At 37.4% G+C, this 25,692-nt stretch overlaps 1 protein-coding gene across 2 annotated transcripts in view; it reads left to right on the top strand.

The window, feature by feature from the left end:
• Nucleotides 1-25,692, top strand: part of CEP128 (centrosomal protein 128) — a 387,410-nt gene that overhangs the window by 117,849 nt on the left and 243,869 nt on the right. For both annotated transcript variants that reach the window (XM_036093994.2, XM_078054045.1), the window contains 3 exons: nt 2,289-2,639; nt 10,037-10,687; nt 15,897-16,061. In XM_036093994.2, coding sequence (XP_035949887.2) covers nt 2,289-2,639; nt 10,037-10,687; nt 15,897-16,061 — 1,167 coding nt within the window. The remainder of the gene's footprint in view (nt 1-2,288; nt 2,640-10,036; nt 10,688-15,896; nt 16,062-25,692) is intronic.

Here is a 25,692-nt window from a genome sequence, read left to right as displayed (position 1 = left end):
CGCTGAGCAGGGAGCCTGACGCGGGGCTCAATCCCAGGACCCTGGGATCATGACCTGAGCCAAAGGCAGATGCTTAATGACTGAGCCACCCAGGTGCCCCGCCCCCCCCGCCCCGAGAGTCTTTTAAGTGGACTTTCAAATATAGTATTATCTATACTGATGTTTCTCTCATCAATGCGCATTTTTATTAGGTATTTTTATTTTATTGTAACAAAATTTTATGTGCTGCCAGAAGGTGAAATATTATGTATGACTGCTGTGATAATCTGACAATTTTTAAAACACTGACATTTTTTTCAGTTGGACAAAGCACTAGATTCTTACTAAAGTAACGCTCATTGTTTTTCTCATCAAAAGACCTTCTATATTGAAGTCTGGAATTGTGATGCCACCAGCTTTGCTTTTCTTTTTCAACATTCCTCTGGCTATTCGGGGTCTTTTCTGGTTCCATACAAATTTTAGGATTATTTGTTCCATTTCTTTGAAAAAAGTGGATGGTATTTTGATGGGGATTGCATTGAATGTGTAGATTGCTCTAGGTAGCATTGACATCTTCACAATATTTGTTCTTCCAATCCATGAGCATGGAACGTTTTTCCATTTCTTTGTTTCTTCCTCAATTTCTTTCATGAGTATTTTATAGTTTTCTGAGTACAGATTCTTTGCCTCTTTGGTTAGATTTATTCCTAGGTATCTTATGATTTTGGGTGCAATTGTAAATGGGATCGACTCCTCAATTTCTCTTTCTTCTGTCTTGTTGTTGGTGTATAGGAATGCCACTGATTTCTGTGCATTGATTTTATATCCTGCCACTGTACTGAATTCCTGTATGAGTTCTAGCAGTTTTGGGGTGGAGTCTTTTGGGTTTTCCACATAAAATCATATCATCTGCAAAGAGTGAGAGTTTGACTACTTCTTTGCCGATTTGGATGGCTTTTATTTCATTTTGTTGTCTGATTGCTGTGGCTAGGACTTCTAGTACTATGTTGAATAGCAGTAGTGATAATGGACATCCCTGCCGCGTCCCTGACCTTAGGGGGGAAGCTCTCAGTTTTTCCCCATTGAGAATGATATTCGCTGTAGGTTTTTCATAGATGGCTTTTATGATATTGAGGTATGTACCCTCTATCCCTATACTCTGTAGAGTTTTGATCAAGAAAGCATGCTGTACTTTGTCAAATGCTTTTTCTGCATCTATTGAGAGGATCATATGGTTCTTTTTCTTTCTTTTATTAATGTATTGTATCACATTGATTGATTTGCGGTTGTTGAACCAACCTTGCAGCCCAGGAATAAATCCCACTTGGTCGTGGTGAATAATCCTTTTAATGTACTGTTGGATCCTATTGGCTAGTATTTTGGTGAGAATTTTTGCATCCATGTTCATCAAGGATATTGGTCTGTAATTCTCCTTTTTGATGGGGTCTTTGTCTGGTTTTGGGATCAAGGTAATGGTGGCCTCATAAAATGAGTTTGGAAGTTTGGATGGAACTGGAGGGTATTATGCTGAGCGAAATAAGTCAATCAGAGAAAGACATGTATCATATGACCTCACTGATTTGAGGAATTCTTAATCTCAGGAAACAAACTGAGGGTTGCTGGAGTGGTGGGGGGTGGGAGGCATGCGGTGGCTGGGTGATAGACATTGGGGAGGGTATGTGCTATGGTGAGTGCTGTGAATTGTGTAAGACTGTTGAATCACAGACCTGTACCTCTGAAACAAATAATACATTATATGTTAAAAAAAAAAAAAGATAGCAGGAAGGGAAGAATGAAGGGGGGGAATCAGCGGGGGGAGACGAGCCATGAGAGACTATGGACTCTGAGAAACAAACTGAGGGTTCTAGAGGGGAGGGGGTGGGGGGATGGGTTAGCCTGGTGATGGGTATTGAAGAGGGCATGTACTGAATGGAGCACTGGGTGTTATACGCAAACAATCATGGAACACTACATCAAAAACTAATGATGTAATGTATGGTGATTAACATAACATAATAATAAAAAAAAAAGACCTTCTATTTTGGTGACAGTCAATTGGAAAATATGTATTTTCCCTTTCTGGATAATGAAATAGTCTAAAAAGAGAAAATATTTCTATAAAGAATTATTCCCAACTAATGTGCCTATAAAATACATAGAAAGGGACTCATATCTTCTAGACTGACTACTAATGAAATTTGGTACAGATGATTCCCATTTCAGTAACATTAGAGATTCTTGTTTGATGCTGTTAGACATCCAATTTTGACAAGAACATGTTCCTAATATTTCTCATGCTTTATTCCCAGAATTTAACACATCAGTTGGAGCACAAGGAAAAGGAGCAACTACAGATGTTGGATCAACTTAAGGAGATCCAGAATCACTTTGAGACTTGTGAGGCCAAACATAAGCATGCCGACCTTCAGATCTCAGAGCTGACTCACCATGCTGAGGAAGCAACCAAGCAGGCCGAGCAGTACCTTCTCGAGTTCCAGCAGTCAGAGGCCCTGAGACAGGAGGCAGAGAAGAGGAGAGAAGAGTTGAAACTGAAAGCTCAGGAGTCCATCAGGCAGTGGAAGCTTAAGCATAAGAAGTTAGAGCGAGCATTGGAGAAACAGTCTGAAACTCTTGATCACCTGACAGACAAGAACAATCAGGTATAAAAGCCAAATTCCTAAGGAATGATTTTTGCTGTGACCATTCATTCATCCATCCTTCGAACAAACACTTGAGTGCCATGCTGTGCATGTAATCTATCAAGATGTCCTTGATAGAAGAGTCTTTATGTCTTGGCTATTGCAAGGTAAAAAGTAATTTAGTTTTTTATCTTTTTAAAGTCTTTTTCATAGTTTAACATTCTGTGAGTTTTTAGAGTTGGCCCTTAAAAGAGATCCATCCCTCTCCCCCAGTTTAGCTTTTAGTTCCCTAAGTTGAAATTGTTCTTTAATGTTCAGTTGGAAAAAAAGTCACGAAGTTTTCCATAATATCACCTGACTTTTCCCCCAGTTGCATGTATTTTAAAATCTTATTTTTAGTATATTTCAACTTAAGTAAGTATTGGTTGGAAATGAGCATTTAAAAATGCAGTAGTTACTACTGGACCATTTTCTGGCAGCAACTATAATGGGTTTCACTGAATGAATGATGTTCACAATCTCACTGCCTGAGCAGTATTACCAGGTCACAAGCCTCTTTAAGACTCTGCTTTTGTGCCTTTTGATCGCAGCAAAAAGCATTTCACTGATCCATGTATGCATTGCACATCATCTTTTCCCTTGTATAATCAGTTACTTTAAATGGATTTTATGCTCCTGTGTTGATTCTCAACTATATCTTTGGGTTGAATTAAACCTAGATGTTTATAAGATAATAAACAGGAAAGTCAGGGTTGATTTTTATCCATGTTTAGTCTTGGTTTATCATTTCTGCTTTGTCATTTGTCACTTGTCAAGAATTCTGAACATTCCAGAAGAATAATCATTTGGATAAGTTGACTTTCTTTCAAAGGAAAACACAATGTAGGGCAATTACTTTTATAAAATCAATTGTCAGCACTTAAGAGTGACAGATGCTTATTTCAGATGAGCTGTCATGGAAAAGATGCTTTACCATTTAGATATAAATTTTGTGGACATATAGAGGATGGAGGAAGCGATCACCTTGCACTCATTTTGGACTGCTTTTCAATTTAACCCATCTGACACACACTGGGTGACTAGTTGCCCTGAGGTAAAGCAGTTCTAAAGCTTTCAGACTTGAATCTGAACTGATCTGATCCCAGGAAATTGCTCTACCTTGATTATTCTGTTGTCAATCTGGTCTGGCAACTGGTTCAATGAGCATGACAGTAGGGGAGGTAGCTAGAAAGAAGGGGGTGGGAGGGATTGATTGATTGAAACCCATCTGGGGATTTTACTTAATTAGAGGAAATTTAGAAGGGTCCATGTCATCAGACAGTATCCTAATCCATGGTGCAGAGTTTTCTAGATGGAGTTTTTTAGAATATTCAAAATTGTTAAACCATTATTTCCCAGAATGCCCCTGATACAATTATTTTTATCACTTAGCATTGCTAATGATAAGCAAAGAGTAGTTTTAAAGTGATTGCCACAGTTAGGGTAGTATCACAATTATCACAGCAGGCATTGTAATTTCCACTTTAAAAGCCTTAAAAATGAATGCGGCATGTTGCAGTTAGAGCAGTGGTTAATCAAGGAAGAAAGGGTAACAGCTATTTCATTGCACATGCAAGTGTCCGGTAAATCCATGAGATGTGGAAATACATTGTAAATAATTTTGGAAACAAGCATCTATATGTTTATGTCTTACTGAATAATACCTCTAAGGAGTATTTAATTCTTAATAAAATCACAAAGCCACCCTAAGGCATTAGGAATACAGCCTACTCTTTTTTTGTTTTGTTTTTGGTTTTTGTTTTTTTGGACTAATTATTTTCAAAAAGTGACTGTAGGGCATATTTGGAAGTATATATTAAAATAAAAATAATACTAATTTCCAAATAAAACGCATTATGTTTTGCAGAGTAAATTGTTTAATAAGTAGCCTTGTTGAGCCATTTTCCAGGCTCAAACGCTGCAGTTTTGTGTTTTGTCTACTTCCATTTCTCTTTTTCCAGCATAATTTATTTTCTGCTTTAAGATTTGCCACTTAAAAATGTAGTAGAAGGCTAAAGAGTTGTATTTTCTTAAAAATTGCTCTGATTTACTTTTCTTCTGTTTTTTTACATTTTTGGAAGTTTGGTAAGATTATTAGGTATATATCCTATTACAAAACTACTTTGTTATCGAATGATATGGATAGCATATCACCACAAATAGCATATCATTGCAGAAAAAACCCAGAAAGATCAGATTGTATACTTTCCTTGAAAGAAAATGGCATGGATGTTTACATCAGGGCATCATGATATGATGTTCTTAAGGGATATGTAGATAAACATATAATGGAAGACCTAAAATTCTGTAGATACAAATAATCTAATCATTAACTGTGATATTTTTGTCTTTATCTTTCTTATTTTTTATTTTTTTCTCTATCTTTTAAAGTGCTATTTGAAGTTACTGGTTCTTATACCTGTTTTGAAAATGATAAAGGAAAAAATTTTGAACTTGGATTCTGATCACAATGTATGCTTTTCTGAATATTTCCAAAATCATAGATCTATATTTTAATATGGATGATAGGAATGCTTCTTAGGTTGGTTGTTTTTCTTGCTGAGTTGGCAGAAGAATTGGTTTGCCCTGTATTGAGCTTTTTGCTTGACAATATTTGACTTCAAGAATCTTAAATTTCCATCTTTTCTTTTTTTGTATTGCCTTCATGCTGAGGAAAAAGGGAGTATATGTAATATATACTGTCTTTTAAAAGCTGAATTTTTCAATTTAAAGGTTGAAAAATAAGGATCAGTGCTAAAGTACATTTTAAATGTGTATATGGCTCTGTCCTATGCAATTTTAGAAAGGCTAAAGTACTGATATATTAGAATAATCCAGCAGTCCATCTGCATGTACCTTCATATGCAGAAAAATAACTTTTATTTCTTTTTAAAATTTTTTCTACCTTTTAGTTAATTAAAAAACAAAAACAAGCCCAAAAATCTATGTGTACTTTGTGGTCAGGCTTTGAGGAGTTGGTTTGTGTTCTTATTATGGTTTCAGACAGTATCATTCTCTGGCTTCACATAGCCATTTTCAATCCTCCCTTCATTATCTTCTCTTACAGCTTTTCTTCTTTGGAAGCTGGGTTTGCTTGGTTAGAACATTCTCTTCTCATTGTTCCTGACTTGTTCCATTATGCCTCTATATTTCTCAAGGAGTTTTGCACCTGGCTTCCCCTCAGCCTGTTAAATTACATGTAATTCTTGTCATCTTTGGTGATTACAAAGCTCAAGTCAGCAACCTTAAACTTCAGCATCCTTAAACTTCACTAATTTCCCATTTTACAGTGACCTTCAAGTCACTCAGCAGCTAATTTCTGTGGCTAAAATTTGTCCTCATCTGTAATTTCTCTATGTGAATTCAAATCTTTAGTTCCAAAATTTCAGTCTCTGATCTTACACATTTCTTTTATTTCCTTTTCCTTTTTTAACCATTACCATCTGATTTTGATCTTTCCACATTCCTCTGGTTGACCAGTCATTTCCTGGAATCCTTTTTTTTCCTGTCAGATTGGACTTTGTGAAAAGCTACTCTGATGACATGCTCACCAGCATCTTTGATTTCTTTCTTCCACCTCACACATCTAACTGATCTTCAGTCTGGAATCAACCCAACTCTTATTTTTCCCATTTCTGCTCCTGACTAGTACCAGCAAAACTTACCTAGAAACATCAGTTGGCTTCTATAGTGGTCTTGATTATCCCCATCTACTCTCTGCCCCAATCCATTCCATTCCATTCAGAAACTAATGCAGGCCAGTTACCAAGCACATAACCCTGTTCTGAGCAATGAAGAATGAGTTACGAAGTTTGTTGGGGGGAGCTTATGGTGAACATTTACTCACTCCTGAAGAAGATACATAAGAGAGATTTTTCTCCTTCTCTGGTTTTGTCGTATTCGGCTGTGACGCTTGCAGTGGCCGAAGTTGGCTGTCTTGCTATGGTCCTGAGAACGAAGTCTCTCACGCAAGAAGGTATTGCCGAGAGAAGTGCCGAGAGGTGGACCTAGAGCTTTGACACCATGTCTGGAACAGTTCTGCCTGGAATGATATTAAATTACCTTGTAGTTTAAGTCAGCTTGAATTGGAGTTTTCTCTTACTCTCAGCAGAAGATACTCAAGCTGATATGAAACACCAGTTCTCGGAGTAAGGAGCTTTAAGTAAAAGAGCCTAAAATGTAGGATTAACTAAGTAGAGAAATGAAGTGGGGACAGGAGGATCATACATTTCTAAAGGGAAAGTCGACAAACTGTGCTATTGGAAGTAGTTAGTTGAACCATCAGAAATCCTACCTTGGGGCAGTGATGGTGTGCCTCAGAGTTTTCATACCAGTCACTTAATACTGGTATGAAAACTTTAGGATGTTGGCATGTGTTGTGATCTTACTGCAGCCTTCAGGAAAGTTCCACAAGAGAAAGACAAGTATAGGTTGAAGCCTGCCTGTCTAAAAGCAGAGAAAAATAAATAATAAAAGCAGAGCGCAAAATTTCTTGGGGGGGGGCGGGTAGAGAGACTGGAAATCTGCAATCTATAATCCAAATATACGGGGTCTGATAATTTGGAGTTTTTCAGTGTTGGAATAGCCAAATGATCTGTCCTTGCTGAAGTTAGTCCAAGCAAGAGAGGGAAGTAGGAAACTTAGCTGAAATAAAAATGAGGTGAAAAACAAGCCTGATTTCTCAGGCCCCTTTCAAGTGCTTCTACTTAAGCATTCTTGGCCAGACAAAGGGGATCCAAGTCTATTGTTTTGAGTTCCCTCAAGATAAAACCTATTCGACTGAGGGCCCCTGGGAATGTCCAGGATATTGAGGTGGCAGTTAAGACACTGTCATTTTCAGACTCGGAGACAATGTCTAGACAAAATCTTGGGCTGTGGCTGCTAGCCAAGCAATTAACAAAAAGCAAATAGAACTTACTTAGTTTTTAGTATCTGTATTGCCAAAGAAATAGCAAACTTGACTAACATAGTCTGTGACTGTCCACTCTAAGGCTGCCACCTTTGTCATGAGTTGATGTGATGCTTGGAATACTGAAACCGAGGGCAAAACCTGCAGAATTGTAGAGTAGCAGTGCCTGAGTTTTGAAGGACTCTTCAAGTGCTCCATCTCTGGTGTTCCTGTTATGTCAGAAAAATAAATACCTTTGCTGTTTAAACCAACTTTAGGAAGATAATGTAGTATTTTGTAATCAAAGATGTTTTACCTGCTAGAGCTTCATCTTGAAAATAAAATCTTTATCTTCAGGGCTGCATGGAAGTCTCTTAACTCCTGGCCAGGGGCCTATGTTATCTGTTCCAAACATCAATCACTGTCTTGAAGCCACCTCTCCTCGTTCTCAGGCCCCTCTTGCATTATCCTTACAGCCAAGACTCGATTCTGTCGTTTTCTGTCTTCTCTAGTATGGTAAGTAGAGTGACCTCCCAGAGATGACTCACCCTAATTCCTGGAGCCTGTGAACATGATGAGATCACTCTCATGGTTATGTTATATGGCAGAGTTGACCTTAAGATAAGGAGATTATCTGGGTGGGCCTGATCTAATCACAGGAATCCTTAAAAGCCTAGAAATTTTTCTGGCTGTTGAGAGAATGGGAAGTCAGAGGATTTGAAACACAGGAAAGATTCATTGTGGTGTTACTGGCTTCAGAATCTGAGGGGTCCATGAGCCAAGGAGTGTGGGTGGCCTTAGAAGCTCAGAGCAAACCCTGGCCCAAAGCTAGCTAGGAAATAGACACCAGAGTGTTAAGAAGCGCATGGAACTAAATTTTGCCAACGACATGGATGAACTTGGAAGTGGATTCTCCCCCCAAAGCCTCCAAGTAAGAGCACAGGCCAGCTGATACCTTGACTTTAGCCTTAGGAAACCCTGGGCAAAATACCTCTCCTGGACTTGGGATCTGTGGAAACAGGGTAACAATAAATGGTATTGTTTTAAGCCATTAAGTTTGTTGGAATTTGTTACACTGCAGTAGAAAAATAATACATCTACCCTTAGACTTACCTATATTTCTAGCCGTTTTTCCTGTCTTTCAAAGTAAACTCTTTCCTCTGTGGTCCTTAGTCTTTTCAGTCCAGGGGCATTGCTTTATCAGTTATACCTGCTCTTCAAAGATCTGATTACTGTCTTACACGAATGCCTCCCTGGGATCCTGGCTTCTCCTTGAACTTGATCCTCTGCCAATTTTTTTTTTTTTTTCCTCTTTCCCACTAGTCTTCATCACAACCCTATGATACAGGTGCCATTATTATCTTTATAAAGATAAATAATCTCCTTGAGGCCCTAGGGTGACTTATGACTGGACTGAGAATCGCATTCAGTTTTCTGTGGTCAGAGCTCAATTGCTTAACCACCTCCTTTTATTATTTCTCATGCTGGCTTCATGCTGTTTTTCCCTGCTAAAACTGACAGGGTTTTGAGGAAACGGTTTCTTTGGAGTGATTGACTCATTGTAGTTTATCTTGAATTGTTTCATACTAAGTATAAAATATAAAGTGTAAAACTGCCTTGTAAGTATTTGCATTTTTACTCGTTATTTCTAATTCTGAAATGAGAATCTTAATTTTCTTTTTTCTGGGTTCAAGCCATGGCAGGCATCTGTAAGCAGAGATGGAGATTGTTCTTGGTGCCAGTGTTGGGGGGAAGGGGGGGTGATTCCAGCTTCCTTAGCTGCTGGCTTTTTCATTGCATTGGGAGGTGGTGCGGATGAGAGGGGTAGTTCTGGGCCTCCATCCATCCCTCAGTGTCCACCTTCACCCTGCAGAGAGTCTGGCAAAGGGTGATGGACGTCTGGTCCCTTGACTTTTCTCTTGTGTCCCTTTCCCACCTATCCTAATCTTAATCTCATTTATATCTTTATGGGGCTTCGAGACTCCCAATTACATACTGGTGTATTTCCTGTCCCTACAGACTCTATTAATAATGATTGATTGTACCAAAACCTTTCTTAGATTATATCTGCATGCTTCCGTATATTGTCTTCCTTCTCTATTTTGAGGTTTCTCCTTTTTAAAAGTGTGCAATTGAAATGCAAAGAACTGTTATTTTAAGTAACATATTGTTTCAACCTCTGGTAAATTATAATAGGAATCTTTTTCTTTCCCCCTTCTTTTGCTAAATTTTATCCTACATTTAAATAATTATTTATAATCAAGGATTGATATGTGTTGGTGATGAAATCTGCAACATATTGTTTCAGTGTGGTGCTACATCAGGGTAATTGTATTTTTCTTTTTCTAGCCTAAAAGCTATTTATCATTAAAAAATGGAAAAAATACAAAATACTATTTTATGGATTTTTCTTCTCCTGTGTATTAAACTTTATTTTCTGACAGTCTCTCTGGTGGATTTTATAGTTTTTTTTTTTTTTTTAACCTGATAGATTCTAAAAGAAAAGGATGAACTGAAAAGCCAGCTTTATACAGCATTACAACAAATAGAGAATCTTCGAAAGGAATTGAACGATGTCTTAACCAAGCGTGCCCTTCAAGAGGAGGAGCTTCACCATAAGGAGCAGAAACTAAGTGATGTTAAGGCTCATCAAGCTGACCTTGAACTAGAAATCAAGGATTCCCTGGGCACTATCCAAAGGCTAGAAAGTGAATTGAAGCATCAGAGTAAGATTCAAAGCCAGATGAAAGTTGAGAAAGCTCACCTGGAAGGAGAAATCACAGAGCTAAAGAAGAGCCAGGCCAGGGACAAAGCCCAACTTCTCGAGATGCAAGAGGCCATCAAGAACTTGAGTGCCATCCGGGCAGATCTCGCTAATAAATTAGCCGAGGAACAGAGAGCCAGGAAAGAGGTGCTTAAGAACCTTGCTGACCTAAAGACACAGGTGAAATCCAGAGATGAAGAAACAGATACAATCATTACACAGTTAAAGCTAGAACGAGACGTTCACCAGAGGGAGCTGGAAGATCTCACATCGTCATTGCAGAGTGTGAAAACGAAACACGAACAGAACATCCAGGAGCTGATGAAGCACTTCAAGAAAGAAAAGAGTGAGGCTGAGAATCATATTAGGACACTGAAGGTACCTGCGCTGAATTATCCTGATGATACTGAAGGAATTTTTCTGGTGGCTCATGAAGTTAATAAAGCGTAAACTTTCAGAGATCATTCTGTATTCCTAAGCACTGAAGGGAAGATAAAACTAACAGTAAAGAGGCTTATTCATGCCTGTTCAGCCAGGTTGAAATGAGTTCTAGCAGCCACCTGGGAGCACCTATTTCAGAGCACTGAAGCTCTTTAAAAAGAACGTTTAGCTATTTTGGGAGTTCAGGAAAGGCAGAGGTGGCAATAAGTCGTGGACCTGAAACATGCCCTCATTCAACATTTGTGACCTCCTAAAATATAAAAGGCAAAGACTTGTTAAGGCCATAGAAGTCATAACCACAGTCCTTTATTAGTATGGTAACTAAAGTGGATCAGCTTATGAGCTGTGTAAACCCAAGGGTTTTGAGATTTACCCTTTCTTTTCCAAATCAAAGTTGGCCTGGGTAAATGCATAACTGAGATCTTGCATTTGGGGAAATGTTTCTAGGGTCTAATGGTATTAGCCTTATCCCCATGCAGGGGAATTATTTTATAACATGATTGTCAGGAGTGTGATAAATCTGTCCCTCCTTCCTGCTTTAGTTTTTTTCCATAGTACTTATCATCATATGATATAGATTCCATATTATTTATTTTTAGTCTCCCTTTATTAGAATGAAAACTCCATGAGGACTGGGATTTGAGTCTGTTTTGTTTACACCTATATCTCCAGTGCCTAGAACAGTTCCTGGAACACTGTAGATATCCACTGAATAGGTGAATAAGTAGATAAGTCTTCAAGGGTTAATTATAATTTTTTTTCAAATTCCTTGAAATACAACTACCATAAAAATGCTTATGATGAAAGATGAAATTATAATGAAATAGCTGACATTTGTAGAATGCTTTCAGCTTTTTATGAATTCTCCCCCAGTTCCATATAGCCTACTGGCAATAGTGGATTTGGGGTTATTAATTGGGGTGCGCAGAGCAGAATGGAGACTGGGGGAATAGGTAGGAGGGCCTTACTATATTTCATTCAACCTAAGATACCATCAGTTATAAGGTTCATCATTATGTGCTACTAAGAAAAAAAAAATACTTCTGAAAACTTAACATACTCTCAACTGCAAGACAATATCCCAAGACAGAGGTGGTAAAATGTGGAAAAATATGTCTTAATATTGATGAAATATGGCATAATAGTCTGTCAGAGTTGATGAGGACATAAACAAAAGTAGAATCAGAGATATGGAGAAGAGCTAATCTTAAAATAAAATATATGTCACATGTTGATTGATTGGCTGTGACAATAATAATAATACTAGCAGACATTTTTTTTTTCCGGCACTTAGTTCATGCCAGTCATTACTGTAAGAACTTTACGTGCGTTAACCACTTAATCCTCACATCATCCCTGCAGATTGTTTGGTATTTCTTCTCTAATGAGGAAATTGAGGCGTGGAAAGTTAACTGCCCAAGGTCTTAGAGCTGGAAAGTAGCAGAGACAGGGTTTGAACCTAGGTAGTCAAGTGCCTGTGTTCTTAACTACACTGCTATAGTCGAAAAGGTTTAGAATCGGGGTGCCTGGATGGCTCAGTCGTTAAGTGGCTGCCTTTGGCTCGGGTCGTGATCCCAGGGTCCTGGGATCGAGCCCCGCATCGGGCTCCCTGCTCGGCGGGAAGCCTGCTTCTCCCTCTCCCACTCCCCCTGCTTGTGTTCCCTCTCTCGCTGTATCTCTCTCTCTCAAATAAATAAATAAAATCTTCAAAAAAAAAAAAAAAAAAGAAAAGGTTTAGAATCAAGGATGACTAGGCACAGACTTGGGTGACAAGGTGGATGATGAGACTGTCAAGGTAGATAATGCAGAAAGAAGAGAGATTTGGAGAGAGGAGTCGCAAATCCAGTTTTTGTTTGTTTGTTTTTTAGCATGTTGAGTTAGGTAGAAAGGAACGGAAGCCTAACCATGAAAGACCTAGGCAGAACAGTTTTTAGTACCTAATGGGTTAGACATTGAGGACGAAAGTGAGATTAAAGTTGGAATATTTGGGATCCAGTGACCCATTGGTGGTAGTTGAAATCATGGGATTTTAATGAGATCATGTAGGGAGAAAGAAAAGGATGAAATTCTAGAACACCAATGTTTAAGGGAAGTACTGAGAAAAAGGTTCTAGCAGGTAAGAATAAAGGACTATATGAGAGACAGGAGGGAACCAGAAAAGAATGGTGTCTTGGAAACCTAGGCAGGGCATTTCAAGAAAGGTATAGTCAAGAGTGTTGAAAGTGCGGGGTGCCTGGGTGGCTCACTTGGTTAAGTGTCTGCCTTCAGCTCAGGTCATGATCCCAGGGTCCTGGGATTGAGTCCCGCATCAGGCTCCTTGCTCAGCGGGGAGCCTGCTTCTCCCTCTGCCTACCACTCCCCCTGCTTGTGCTCTCTCTCTCTCTGACAAATAAATAAATAAAATCTTTTTTTTTAAATAAGAGTGTCAAATGTGGCAGGTTAAAAGAAGAACTAAAAACGTGTTCATTCCATTTGTCAGAGATGGCTAGGGAAGGTCCATGAGGAAATGTGAGGGGGTTGGATCAAAACAGAGTAGATAGTATTCAACAGGAGACAGGGCAGTTTCCCCCATCCTTTCTTTAGGAAGTGCTTTGTATTCATGTGTAGTGAAATGACAGTAAAGCTTTGAGAAATTACCTGTGTGTAAAGAGTATATAACTTAGAAGTACTGTGTAGATATTTTGAAATTTTTAGGCATTTTTTTTTTAATTTGGAAGACAGAAATAGAGGAAGGGTATTTCAGCCACTCTTTAATATGGTACAAAAGCAGCGTAAGAGCTTAAAAGGAGAACCAGAGATTGTGAGCACTTTCATTGTAAACTGAATGAGTTGCCCATAAGGAAAAAACCCCTACCTCTTGCTATTTCACTAACATAATCCTATACTTTTTACTTATTTATATTAATTAGAAGGAGTTGATAATAATGGTCATCACAGATTACTTAGTGTACTGAATTATATACAAGAGGACTTTGGACAAATAGCTCTATAAATGTTCTATTTCTTTGTCTTTTGGCTTCACCCTTATTACTTTTTTGGGTCTAATAAATGCTGATGCGTTAGCCATATTTTTTTCTCTGCACGAATTATGTTTTCCCCATCTAGGACTACTTACGCCTATTTTTAAATTTAAACGTAAAATATTTTAATGAAATACTCTAGCTACTATTAATATTTGAAGGATATTGGGTTATTACCTCATTATGATTTCAACAGAAATCATTTGATAGAGCCTTTCTTTGGGGGGCGGGGATCAAAAGACTAAGGATTTGAGCTCTGTACTTTTTCTACTTGCTAGCTATATGATCTTGGTCGTTACTAAACCTTTTTCCCCCTCATCAATAAAATGGGACTAGTAATGTCTTTATCACAGGGTTTTGAGAGTACAGCATCACTTTGTAAACCTTAGAGTGAAATGTAAATGTACTAAAATCACAAGAAGTAAGTTTAGTCAAATTTAGGCATTGGCATGTGGGTAAATGTTTTAAAAAAGCCTCTCGGGGCGGGGGGGGGGGGTCAAGGAGGAAACCCTGATTTGTAGCATTTGCCCAGTTTAGTGTTGGATATATACCGCATTTGACTTCAGGCTATCACAGAAGACATCACCCGAGAGGGACAGTGTTGGGAAGAGCGAAGCACAGCTGCTTCTTAAGGCTCCCTGAGCCAGCTCCAGTTCTCCACAGGCCTTACGGGGAACCTTCTGTACCCAAGAGTTGCATTAGCCATAAAGAAAAGGCAAAGCATTCTATTGAAACTTAAAATCATAATTGAGCAATTTTCCTGATGAGAGACTTTATTTTGTAATTTTGTTTTGGGTTGTGAAAACAGGATTCCTTATTAAAAATCAATTCCTTTGTTAATTTAAAATGGTATCCAGTCTTAGGTGAATTTTGTGAGGTGAATATAATACAGATTTTGTCTAAAGCTGACAAAACTTCCTCTCAGGAAATTGATTCCCGTGATTGAATTCCTACATACCTGATTACACACATAAAATATACTTGTAAAAAGAAACATGTATTTTAGAAATTAAAACATGTGTTTTAAACAGATCATAGGTAGTTGCACAAGCTGTTAGTAACTGGTAGGTGTGACCAGTTAACATTGCTAAGTTGTACCCAGCTGGTTTTTAAAAATGATAAATGTACCTTCCTAAAGGCAGTGTGGCGGAATAGTTGAAAGCCTTGCACATTAGAATTCCTGGGTTCAAATCCTGGCTCTGCAGTTCCTTATTACATATCCTGGGGCAAGGTTATTAGTGTCTCTGGGCTTCAGCTTCAAAAAAGGAGGCAGTAGTAATAGTACCTCCCTGGTCAGGTTGTTGTGAGGAATGAGGAAAAACTATGCAAAGACGTCTGAGAGCAGTGCTTGACATATAGGAAGTGTTTGCATCATTGTTATTTTAAAAGTTTTAAAATTCACATACTTGGCCAATCTTTATTGTACATGGAATAGATTATTCCTAATTTTTTCTTAAAGATTCTGGTTATATTTGAAAAAAAGATAAAAAACCAGGTACTTTATTAATTACACTGTTGGTACTGAAATAATAATCACCGATCAACTCCTTTTCAAGTTAAGTTACTTGTAGTTTCTTGGCTGCTACAATTCATAATACTTTCAGCCTCACAGGGTGGGATCAGTAATTTTGTTGTACTGAAAGCACACAGTTCTTTCACAAAACCCAGGAGAGAGGTTGAACAGGAATGTTGTAAAGCTCCTTTTATAGAGGAGGAAACTGATCAGTCAGTACTGGGTCATAGTATTTCCCTTTTGGGACACCTCTCACAACCCCTTTCCCTCTCAGCAGAGTTGGGGTGCCAGCTTGGGGTTGGCACAGTATTTGCTTCTGCCTTCGTTAAGCACTTATCATTCATTGTTGTAGAATTGATAGGTGCATCTGGCAATTTACTGTTCATATTTGCTATCTCAGCACCCAGTACAGTACCTTTCACTGAGTAAGTGCTCAGTGAGCACTAGGGAGTGATTGAATAAATGCAAGGGGCATTTCCTTTCCTTTGTATGTTCTGTACAGGCGCTTAGAGCAAAATCTTGAAGTTTTTGCCCACTGATAAAATGTGTAATTTGTTTGGTGTACAATTTAGCTGTGGCCAGTGGACTTTTTCTTTTCTCCTCTTTTTCTCAGGCAGAAAGTATAGAAGATAAGAATACGGCTAAAGTCCATCGTTGTCAGCTAGAGAAGGTGAAATCACAGTGTGACAGGCTGACAGAGGAATTAACCCAGAATGAAAATGAGAACAGAAAACTGAAGCTAAAATATCAGGCTTTGAAGGACCAGCTAGAAGAAAAGGTAAAAATACGAATGAATTCTAATTTTACTTATTCAGATTTCTTCTAGTATTTCTTCTGGAATATATTTTATGTGATTTTTTTTTAAAGAGAGAGTGTGCCTGCAAGTGGGGGTGGGGAGGGGCAGAGGGAGAGGAAGAGAGCGAAAGAGAATCTTAAGCAGCCTCCACGCTCATCACGGAGCCTGACGTGGGGCTCCATCTCAGGACTCTGAGATCATGACCTGAACCGAAATCAAGAATTGGTCACTTAACTAACTGAGCCACCCAGGTGCCCTCATTTTATGTATTAATAAATACTAATTGTAGTCTTTCATAGGAAAGTTATATTGGTGCCACAAAAAAAATGATAGAATAAAAATCCAGCATTCTAATAAACTTTCAACCAACTATTAACCTTCTACTACATTTGATTTTTAAATTTCTTCTGGATCTTAAAATAGGAGTTTAGAGGCAAGGTAGCAAAGAAAGGAATTCTGGTTTATTGAGGACCTGCTATATGTCAGATTTTGCTCTAAGCATCTGTACAGAACATACAAAGGAAAGGAAATGCCCCTTGCATTTATTCAATCACTCCCTAGTGCTCACTGAGCACTTACTCAGTGAAAGGTACTGTACTGGGTGCTGAGATAGCAAATATGAACAGTAAATTGCCAGATGCACCTATCAATTATGCCAGTTGATTTACATGTGTGTGCTTATTCAGTTCTCACAGCTCTTTGGGTTAGATTTTATTGATCCCTTTTAACCTATGAGGAAACTGAGGCTCAAAATGAAACCTGTAATAGTTAAGTGCTCACTATGTGCGAGGCACTTTTAATGCTCATGGAAGTTTTATGAAATCGATACTATTATGCTCATTTTTTCAGTTTCAGGGACTGAAGCTTAAGAAGGTTGGTAACCTTGGAACATCCCTAGCAGGCTTACTGCTTTCCTTTCAGTAGATGTGTGAATTTATTTTGAGTGTCTGCTGTATATCAGGCATTGGGCAGAATGCCAGGGACTTTGAGAGAGTCACTGCTTTTGTGCCAAAGTCAACTAGGAATAGAAGACAGAGTATTTTTCTTCCACCAGCTTCCAAAAAGGATTGGTAGTTGGGTATTATAGAAGTCACATGTAAAGATGACCATTGAAGTACGTACTGATAGTAGGATAAGACAACATAGACAGGGTCAAATGAGCCCCTACTTGATAAGGTTACATGTATGAGGAGGGTGCCACCGCTGGGTGGGGTGTCATAAAATGCTGCACACCTCTAGGAAGAAACTTCCTTAACCACTTTACTAATCTTTTCCTCTTTATGTTTTCTGCAAAATTCACTATACTTTATAGGTATATTTTTTTACCTTTCTAGTAATTGTTAAAATCAAGGAAATAAGATACAAGTTTGGTGTTTATGATTAAATGTGCTAAATTAAGTTGCTAAATTTAGGCCTACAATCTTGACAACTGCTGCAATTTAGTTCTTATGTCATGCTTTGTTTTGAGTGTGTCCAGTGTTCACACATATTTACTGTATCTGTTGCCAGGGTGTAGTTGCTGTGGAGATAATGCTAAATTTCCCAACTTTTTCATAATTAAAATTCTAGCCAGAAGATTGTGTTAACGTGTTTTACACTTACACATTTGCATTTAAGAAATAGTGGTGAAAATTTCTTATGTTGGGATGTAAGTTTACCTTGCTATGCTTAAAATAAATGTTTCTTCACTGATTCTATCTGTGATGTTCTAGATATATACGTGTTATCACACGTTCATATAAATGGAACATTCACCTTGCGACAGAGTTTCAAGAGTTAATGATTGTATTCCATAGCTATGTATTGAGCATCCAGGATGTGGCAGGCCTTGTTCTGGGAGCTGAGGGTTGGATATAGATAAGACACGGGTCTGCAACTGAATGCTTGTAGACAGATCATGAAAAACAAAATCGCTTTCAGTTGTTAAAACTGTATAGTCGAGTCTTGACAGTGTGTGCTAATGCAGAGAAAAGATGTCTCTGGAGTCTAAACTCGTGAATAATCTTAAAGATATAATAATCTTAAACACACAAACGTAAATATATATATACATAGCTTCTATGCTTGCTTTTCTTTTAGAAATATTTTTTGTATACATGATTATTGCATACTTTGGATTCACTCAGCTGTTTGTGTTGACCTGTGCCATTGTATATGGTTACATATGAATCAAAATTTTGTTGGGTCCCGCCATCTATAGATAGGGCTCTGCTCTCTGAGAGGTGGCATAGCATTAGTGGGTATGGGCAGAACGTTGAGTGTAAATCATTTTCTAGCTGTATGGCTTTAAACATATTGCTTAAAACTCAAAGCCTCAGTTCTATCATTTTTAAAAAGGTATGATGATACCTCTACTATAGAATTAAATGTGAAAAAATATATAAAGTGCCTGGCAGAGTAACTGATATCTAATAAGCTATCAATTAGTAAATGCCATTATTTTGTTATTGTTGTGTTTCCAAATAAATGCTGCTTTGTGGTTCAACCAAGCAGTCAACCAGTCAGCAAGTATTGATTGACTGCCTGTGGTCCATCTAATAATGTTAGGTAGTGAAGGGCCAGGGACCTGGGAGTAGGAATTATTGCCAAACTATGCAGATTGGAAGTTTAGAACCAGACTGCGTTGAATCACTTGAGACAGATGGCCCACAAAGGAGGCTCCCTTGTGAAAAGAGCTGGCAGTTCTATTAGCAAGTGATATTGAAGGCATGTGTGTTAAGCAAACCAAACAAGTGGGCAGTTTTATAATTATGTTTTCTATTTGAGGGCAGGAACCCAATCTTGATTGTTTTTCCATCTCCAAGATCAGGCACAGAGCCAGATACACAGTAGGTAATTTGTAAGTGAATTGTGGATAAAGAGGGGTGTGTGTGTATGCATACATACATGCTTGCACATATGTGTAATATGTAGATAAAAATATGGATAACCTATGAGTATATGTACATTCATTTTGTGTGTGTGGGGGGGGGACAGCAGACTGCAGAAAATAAAAACAAGAAAACAAGACGAAAATATATTTTCAGTGGAAAAAAAAAAAAAAAAGCCCCATGACTTCTGGCCCAAAGATTACTATGTAAGCAATGCGTTGAACTTGATAAATGGGGCCTTAGGGCTTGAAGGGGTTTCAAATGTGATTCTGCTATAATCAAAAGGGATGCCTTTCTTGTTTACCTAATATAGCATTATTCTCGCATGCCCATCTTAGTGGCCGAAGTGGCACTTCCCCTCTTTTTTAAATGTCTTGCTACTATTTTGACCGCTTACTTTAGGTCTTTGTTTCTTGTCATGTTATTACTTTGTAAGCTAAGAAATGTTAAAATTGCATCACAATTCATATAAAGCCATTAGCATCAGCAGCCTGAATCAGCAGTAGAAGATTGCTGTTAGGATATATGTACAGAATAACTAACTTTGGCATATTTTCCTCATGTATTCAGTGGTGATATGTGGTAATAAAATGCATTTTTTCCAACATCTGATTTTGCTTTAACATCAAATGTTATTTTTTCAATTTTACATGACATAGAGAACAAGTATTGTGCAACCCACAGAATTTGTACATATGCATTTAAAACTTTATTATGAACTTCTTACTGGGGAAAAAGCTCTCGTGAAACGTTAGGTAGAACTTTGTAGTGTCGTTGAAATTTGTTATTCCTTTTGCTTAAAATTTTAAAGGAAAATATTTGATTTCTTCTTTTGTTCTAAAAGGATCTTATTAATATTAATCTTTTTATTCTTCTGGCATTTACCTGGAAACTCATAATGCTGTTTGTTTTATCAGAAATATATTTTTATTGGTTTCACTGGAATCTGAATCATCAAAAGAGTTAGCATATAATTAAGCCATTTTTGCTCAGCAAGTCAACATCAAAGTTTACATAGTGAAGATTTTAAATGTCTTCTCTATACAGACCTGTATCTGATCCAACTTAAAAAAATTTTGTTAAAGTAGGTATGAGTTTACTAATGATACTGACCATCTTTGGGGAGCTTTCCACGTAATTTTGTAGTGTAAGTATTAAACATTGTTTTTAATTTTGAACATGTTTACATGATGTTTTAGACATAAATATGGTGTCTGAATTTAAGAGAATATTATTTTGTAGATTATTCTGTTTATACTGTGTCTATTCTCTTGAACCTTATGTTTTGGAAGTATGGCTGTTTTATGAAAAAATATATACAATATTTTGTTCAGGTATTTTTATAAGCAGTGAGAAAAATGGCATGAAAAATGATAGTAATGTTCTGAGGTTGTTTTCCTATGTCCAATGTAGACATAATACATTAATTTTCAGATATTAGAGAAAGAGTAATTTTATTGATTATATTCATTTTTATAAATTCTGAAATTGTTTAGAAAAATATTTTGTTCTTTAAGAGGGAACTTTAAAAATTATAAAACAGATTTTCACTTGGATAATGCAGGGTACTTTATAGGGAAGGTTTAAAAACTCACCTGTGATCTTACCACCTAACTCTCTTGCATTCGAGTTCTGGTGGAATTCTTTTTGGGGTTCTTTTCTACACACACAGATACACAGATCCCATTTGGGATCATTCGCCATGCACAGCTTTGTGTTCTGAATTTGCCTGTGTCCTTGAACATTTTTTAAAGTCAAGTTTATTTGACACCCAATATTTTATCTGGTGAATGTGGCATTCTCTTGTTGATTACATTACTGTGTCTTTTCTATTTTAAAATTATAGATCAAGTAATTTCTCTCCTGTATGATCTAGTACTTTCCATATTTGGAGCTTTCATTTGTATTTGTTACTGATTTAATTCTAAGGAGAATTATGCAAACAGGCTTCTTGCTACTAGATACCCAAACCTGGAGGAAGCCAGAGGGATCCACTCTCCTCATTTTGCTTTTCTCCTTTAATCCACCCATAATCACAACCATATGTAGAACTCCCCCCGTTATGAGAGATGCTGTCACATGGGTACACATACCTTGTGGCTATAGCTAGCCATGACAATGTTGGAAGATTCTTCAGTAGTTTGTTTTTCTGCCCCACAAGAAAATCTATGTGCTAGCTTTTATTTTTAAAAAGCAGGGTCAGTGTTTACAAGATCGCACTGGAATATTGTGCAAAGGTGGTGTTTCCCAAAACACTTTGCATCAGTTTAATTCTGAAGTATAAAAGAACCTTAAACAATATTAATCCTCCACCACCTTCTTTTATAGATGAGGCAGGTCTGGCTCAAAGAGTTAATTGACTTGCCCAAGTGCACCAGCTGTCCATTGGTAGAAATGGAAATAGGAATCAGGCTTACCAATTCTATTTTTTTTTTTTTCTGTTGTACCAGAATCTATAAGAACCAGTATATAGATTATATAGGTTATCTGGGATTCTTAGCTAGCTCATATAATTATTGCTACTTTATGTAGTATACTGAATTCTCTCAAGCGGATTTTTTTTCTATTATTCTTTCAGGAGATGAGAAACTGTGATGACACAATTAGGAGACACTGTAAGGCCACAGATTTTGTGACATCCGAGGCTATAGTGGTTTATAGGAACCTAAGTGTTGAGTAGATCAGGATTCATAGACATGTATTTTTGTTCTTTCCCATGAAGTGCTTTATTCAAATTATTTGTGAAGTGACACCTAGCAACATATTTTAAAGCTACTATTATATTGGATAAAAACACTTAGGGGAGATATTTTTCTAATACAAAATATGGATCTTTGAAAAACGGTAATTCTCATTTGCAAATGTAATTATGATGCCCATTTTTACAGATGGTGGAAACTGAGGTTGAGAGTAAAATACAGTGACTCGCCCAACATTGCACAGCTTGTGGTGGAAACAGGATATGAGCACAAATTCCTTTTATTTTTTCCCTTTATTTACTACCAGTAAAATGACTCACGTTTATATCTTTTCATTGAACTTATAGTGTTGAATTTAAATTTAGGGTTATTATATTCAACAGATTACCATATTCTCTTTTATTTTTTTAGCTTGACACCAATTTTGGAAAAGAAGTCATCAGTGATTTTGTTAGAAAAATCTAATTAAAACCTGATATTACCACATAAAATATATCTGTGACAGGAAAAAATGAATCAGTGTTGTTTAATTTTGTGTTTCGGTTCTAATTTGACCATCTGTTTAGGATTGGTACTTTTCATCATGTGGAAAAATATATATGATTGTCAGCTGTCTATAAAGTATTCACTACTTTGCAAAATCACAGTTCTGTATTTTTTTTACTAAGAATTCTTTGTAGCAGGCAGAATTCTCTGATTTTAATTTTTTTTTTTTTTCAGAACAGCAAGAAAGAAATAGAAGCAAATGAGCTGCTGACTTCTTTCATTTACTATAGTGTTTAGTGTTTATACTTTAGGCCATCCTTAGGCAGGACTTACTATTTCTTTGGTGCTTCATCTATTTTAAATTGTGTGACTAGAATAAAGGGAAGAAAGCTGTAGCTACCATATATTAATTTGGAGGCAAATTTAAACCAGATACTCTAAATAAACACTGACTAAGATGTTATGAGTAATTTCCTGTGAAATTGCTGTCATCTTAAAAAAAATGAAGATAAGATGGTCAAATTAAAGGTAAAATTACAAATTTTGTTTTGTATTTATTATTTATAAAGTGCTTTTAACTGAATCCCTTATAGTCATTAAGTCCAGAGTAGTCTTTGACTTTTACAGAGAGTTGGCTGAAACATCAGAGTCCTTACCATGTATGAAACACTATGCCAGATTTTAAGAAACAGGTTTAGAATGCAAAGGTGGGGCGCCTGGGTAGCTCAGTTGTTTAAGTGACTGCCTTCGGCTCAGGTCATGATGCTGGAGTCCCGGGATCGAGTCCCACATTGGGCTCCTTTGCTCAGCAGGGAGTCTGCTTCTCCCTCTGACTCTCCCCCCTCGCATGCTCTCTGTCTATCATTATCTCTCTCAATAAATAAATAAAAATCTTTAGAATGCAAAGGTGAAGTGACTACGCATTGATGGGGGGGCAGCTATACATACAGCTGTGGCAGAGACGTGGCAAGAAATAAAGGCTGTATAGAAGTACATGTGGTCTCTACTTTCCAAAATGGAACATAAGTATGGAGAAGCCATTTTCAAACACCATTCCATTGGCAGTGACCTTTCCTACCAACCATTTACAATCAAAGAGGTTGATTTTAAATGAATATAGTGAGTGAAGTCAAAGTTTGCATCTTTTTCACCCCTGATTTCGACTTGATTTGAGAGGACTACCATTTAATCCTTAATTTGTTGAGTGGTTGAAAACTACAAGGGCTTGAGAGGAAAGTAGTCTTGTTGGACACTTTTCTTTAAAATCCTGTACTACTATTAGTTTGATTTCATTTAATTTTGAGATTGTGAGTGATACCCATAGTGTAGGAGTTAGGCTAAATAATGGCACATGCAGCTGGTTGTGATGTGGAAAGCCAAGGGGAATAGGCTGCATGAAGCGTTCTGTATTTGTTTCAGTGCTTTGATGGGAGTTAAGCAGTCCTAGCTTCCTTGCTTCGGTAGACCCTAAAAGGGAACATAAAATGAATGTCCAGGTTTGTTTTAAGTGAGGTTTTGGTTTTTTGTCTGAGTTTTTTAAAATTACAACTTAAAGTTGTAATTAAAGTTCCATTTTGTCATTTAATGTCAAATGAGCAATATTCTGTAAATTTTAGGAAAAAACCAAGAGGTTCTCATTGTTCACATAAGTTATATTATTTGGAAATTTGTTCTTAAACTTTTTTTCCCCATATTCTTTCATAAGAATAAATGCATGCTTAAGTATCTTTTAAGAAAAAAAAAAGAAATCCTGATGGTTTTTAAAGACACTGTAAGCTTATAAACATTTCTCTGGTGATGAATGATACATTGTTTTCTTTTGAAAATTAAACAATGTTCGTTCCAAATGCATAATTTGAAACTCTAGTTGTTTGTTTCTTTGTCCGTATTTTGTTTCAGAAATAGAAATGCATCAAAAGTGGCTGATTTTTTTTTTTTTTAAAGATTTTATTTATTTATGTGACAGAGAGAGACGCAGCGAGAGAGGGAACACAAGCAGGGGGAGTGGGAGGGAGAGAAGCAGACTTCCCGCTGAGCAGGGAGCCCGATGCGGGGCTCGATCCCAGGACCCTGGGATCATGACCTGAGCCGAAGGCAGACGCTTAACGACTGAGCCACCCAGGCGCCCCAAAAGTGGCTGATTTTAAATAACATTATTTCTGTTTCCTAGCATTCGACTTAAGAGAAATACGTAATAATTGCAAAATAGTCCTAAAACTTAATGAATGCATAAAATACCGTTTAGCAGTATTTTTGTTTCCAACTTTGAATATTAATTTCTAGAGTGTATCCAGTACATATCCTGACACCTTTCTGATTATGCTGCCAGTGATCTTTGTATTGCTCAATATTCTCCTAGAAAAAGATACTAAAAAGCCTGAGGCAAGAATAATTTCCTTAAGTGGGGTTAGAAGTTTAAATCTGAATTTGCATTTTTTTTGTTTCTGTTCTATGGATAACTTTCCTACACCTGCCTAAGACTAGGTTATGGATTGGAAAATCTTTCATACCCCAATTTTAATGTGTATCGAATCATATATCCAGTGTTCTTTTTTTTTTTTTAATTATTTATTTATTTGACAGAGAGAGACACAGCAAGAGAGGGAGCACAAGCAGGGGGAGCGGGAGAGGGAGAAGCAGGCTTCCCATGGAGCAGGGAGCCCAATTTGGGGCTCGATCCCAGGACCCTGAGATCATGACCTGAGCCGAAGGCAGAAGGTTAACGGCTGAGCCACCCAGGCGCCCCATATATCCAGTGTTCTAATTATACCTTACTTTTTTTCTATTAGCTCTACTGTTTTACTGATGCTCTCAGTTCTATTTTTTTTTTATTATGTTAATCACCATACATTACATCATTAGTTTTTGATGTAGTGTTCCATGTTTCGTTGTTTGCGTATAACACCCAGTGCTCCATTCAATACGTGCCCTCTTTAATACCCATCACCAGGCTAACCCATCCTCCCACCCCCCTCCCCTCTAGAACCCTCAGTTTGTTTCTCAGAGTCCATAGTCTCTCATGGTTCGTCTCCCCCCGCTGATTCCCCCCCTTCATTTTTCCCTTCCTACTATCTTCTTCTTCTTCTTCTTCTTTTTTTTTTTTTTTTTAACATATACTGTATTATTTGTTTCAGAGGTACAGGTCTGTGATTCAACAGTCTTACACAATTCACAGCGCTCTCAGTTCTTATTCTTTGCATACTATTAATTGTAACTTCTTCCCCTCCTTTGAAGAAAATAGTGTAAAGCATCTACTTACAGAGGAGAAAAAAGAGTATATCTAACCTACAAAATAGTAACACTTATTTTAGGAAGCCAATCTTCTAGTAGGAATTACAGTGTCGTTTTGCTTATTAAATACATAAAAAGAAGCATCTCATTCACTCGCACACGCATCTGTACTTAATTCATGAGCAGATCTTGCTGGTTCTGTCCTTAAGTCTTGCTCTGCATCTGATTGCTTCTCACTACTGGCAGTGCCCGCGTTTTTGTGACATCAGCTGGCCTTGCCATTTACAGTAACGTGTTGCTGCCAAGATGATTGTCCTCAGTGAGTTT

The sequence above is a fragment of the Halichoerus grypus genome, chromosome 8 (genome assembly GCF_964656455.1).
Source record: "Halichoerus grypus chromosome 8, mHalGry1.hap1.1, whole genome shotgun sequence".
Lineage (NCBI taxonomy): Eukaryota > Metazoa > Chordata > Mammalia > Carnivora > Phocidae > Halichoerus > Halichoerus grypus.
The sequence above is the reverse complement of the archived record's forward strand: the minus strand, read 5'-3'. Positions and strand labels throughout refer to the sequence as shown.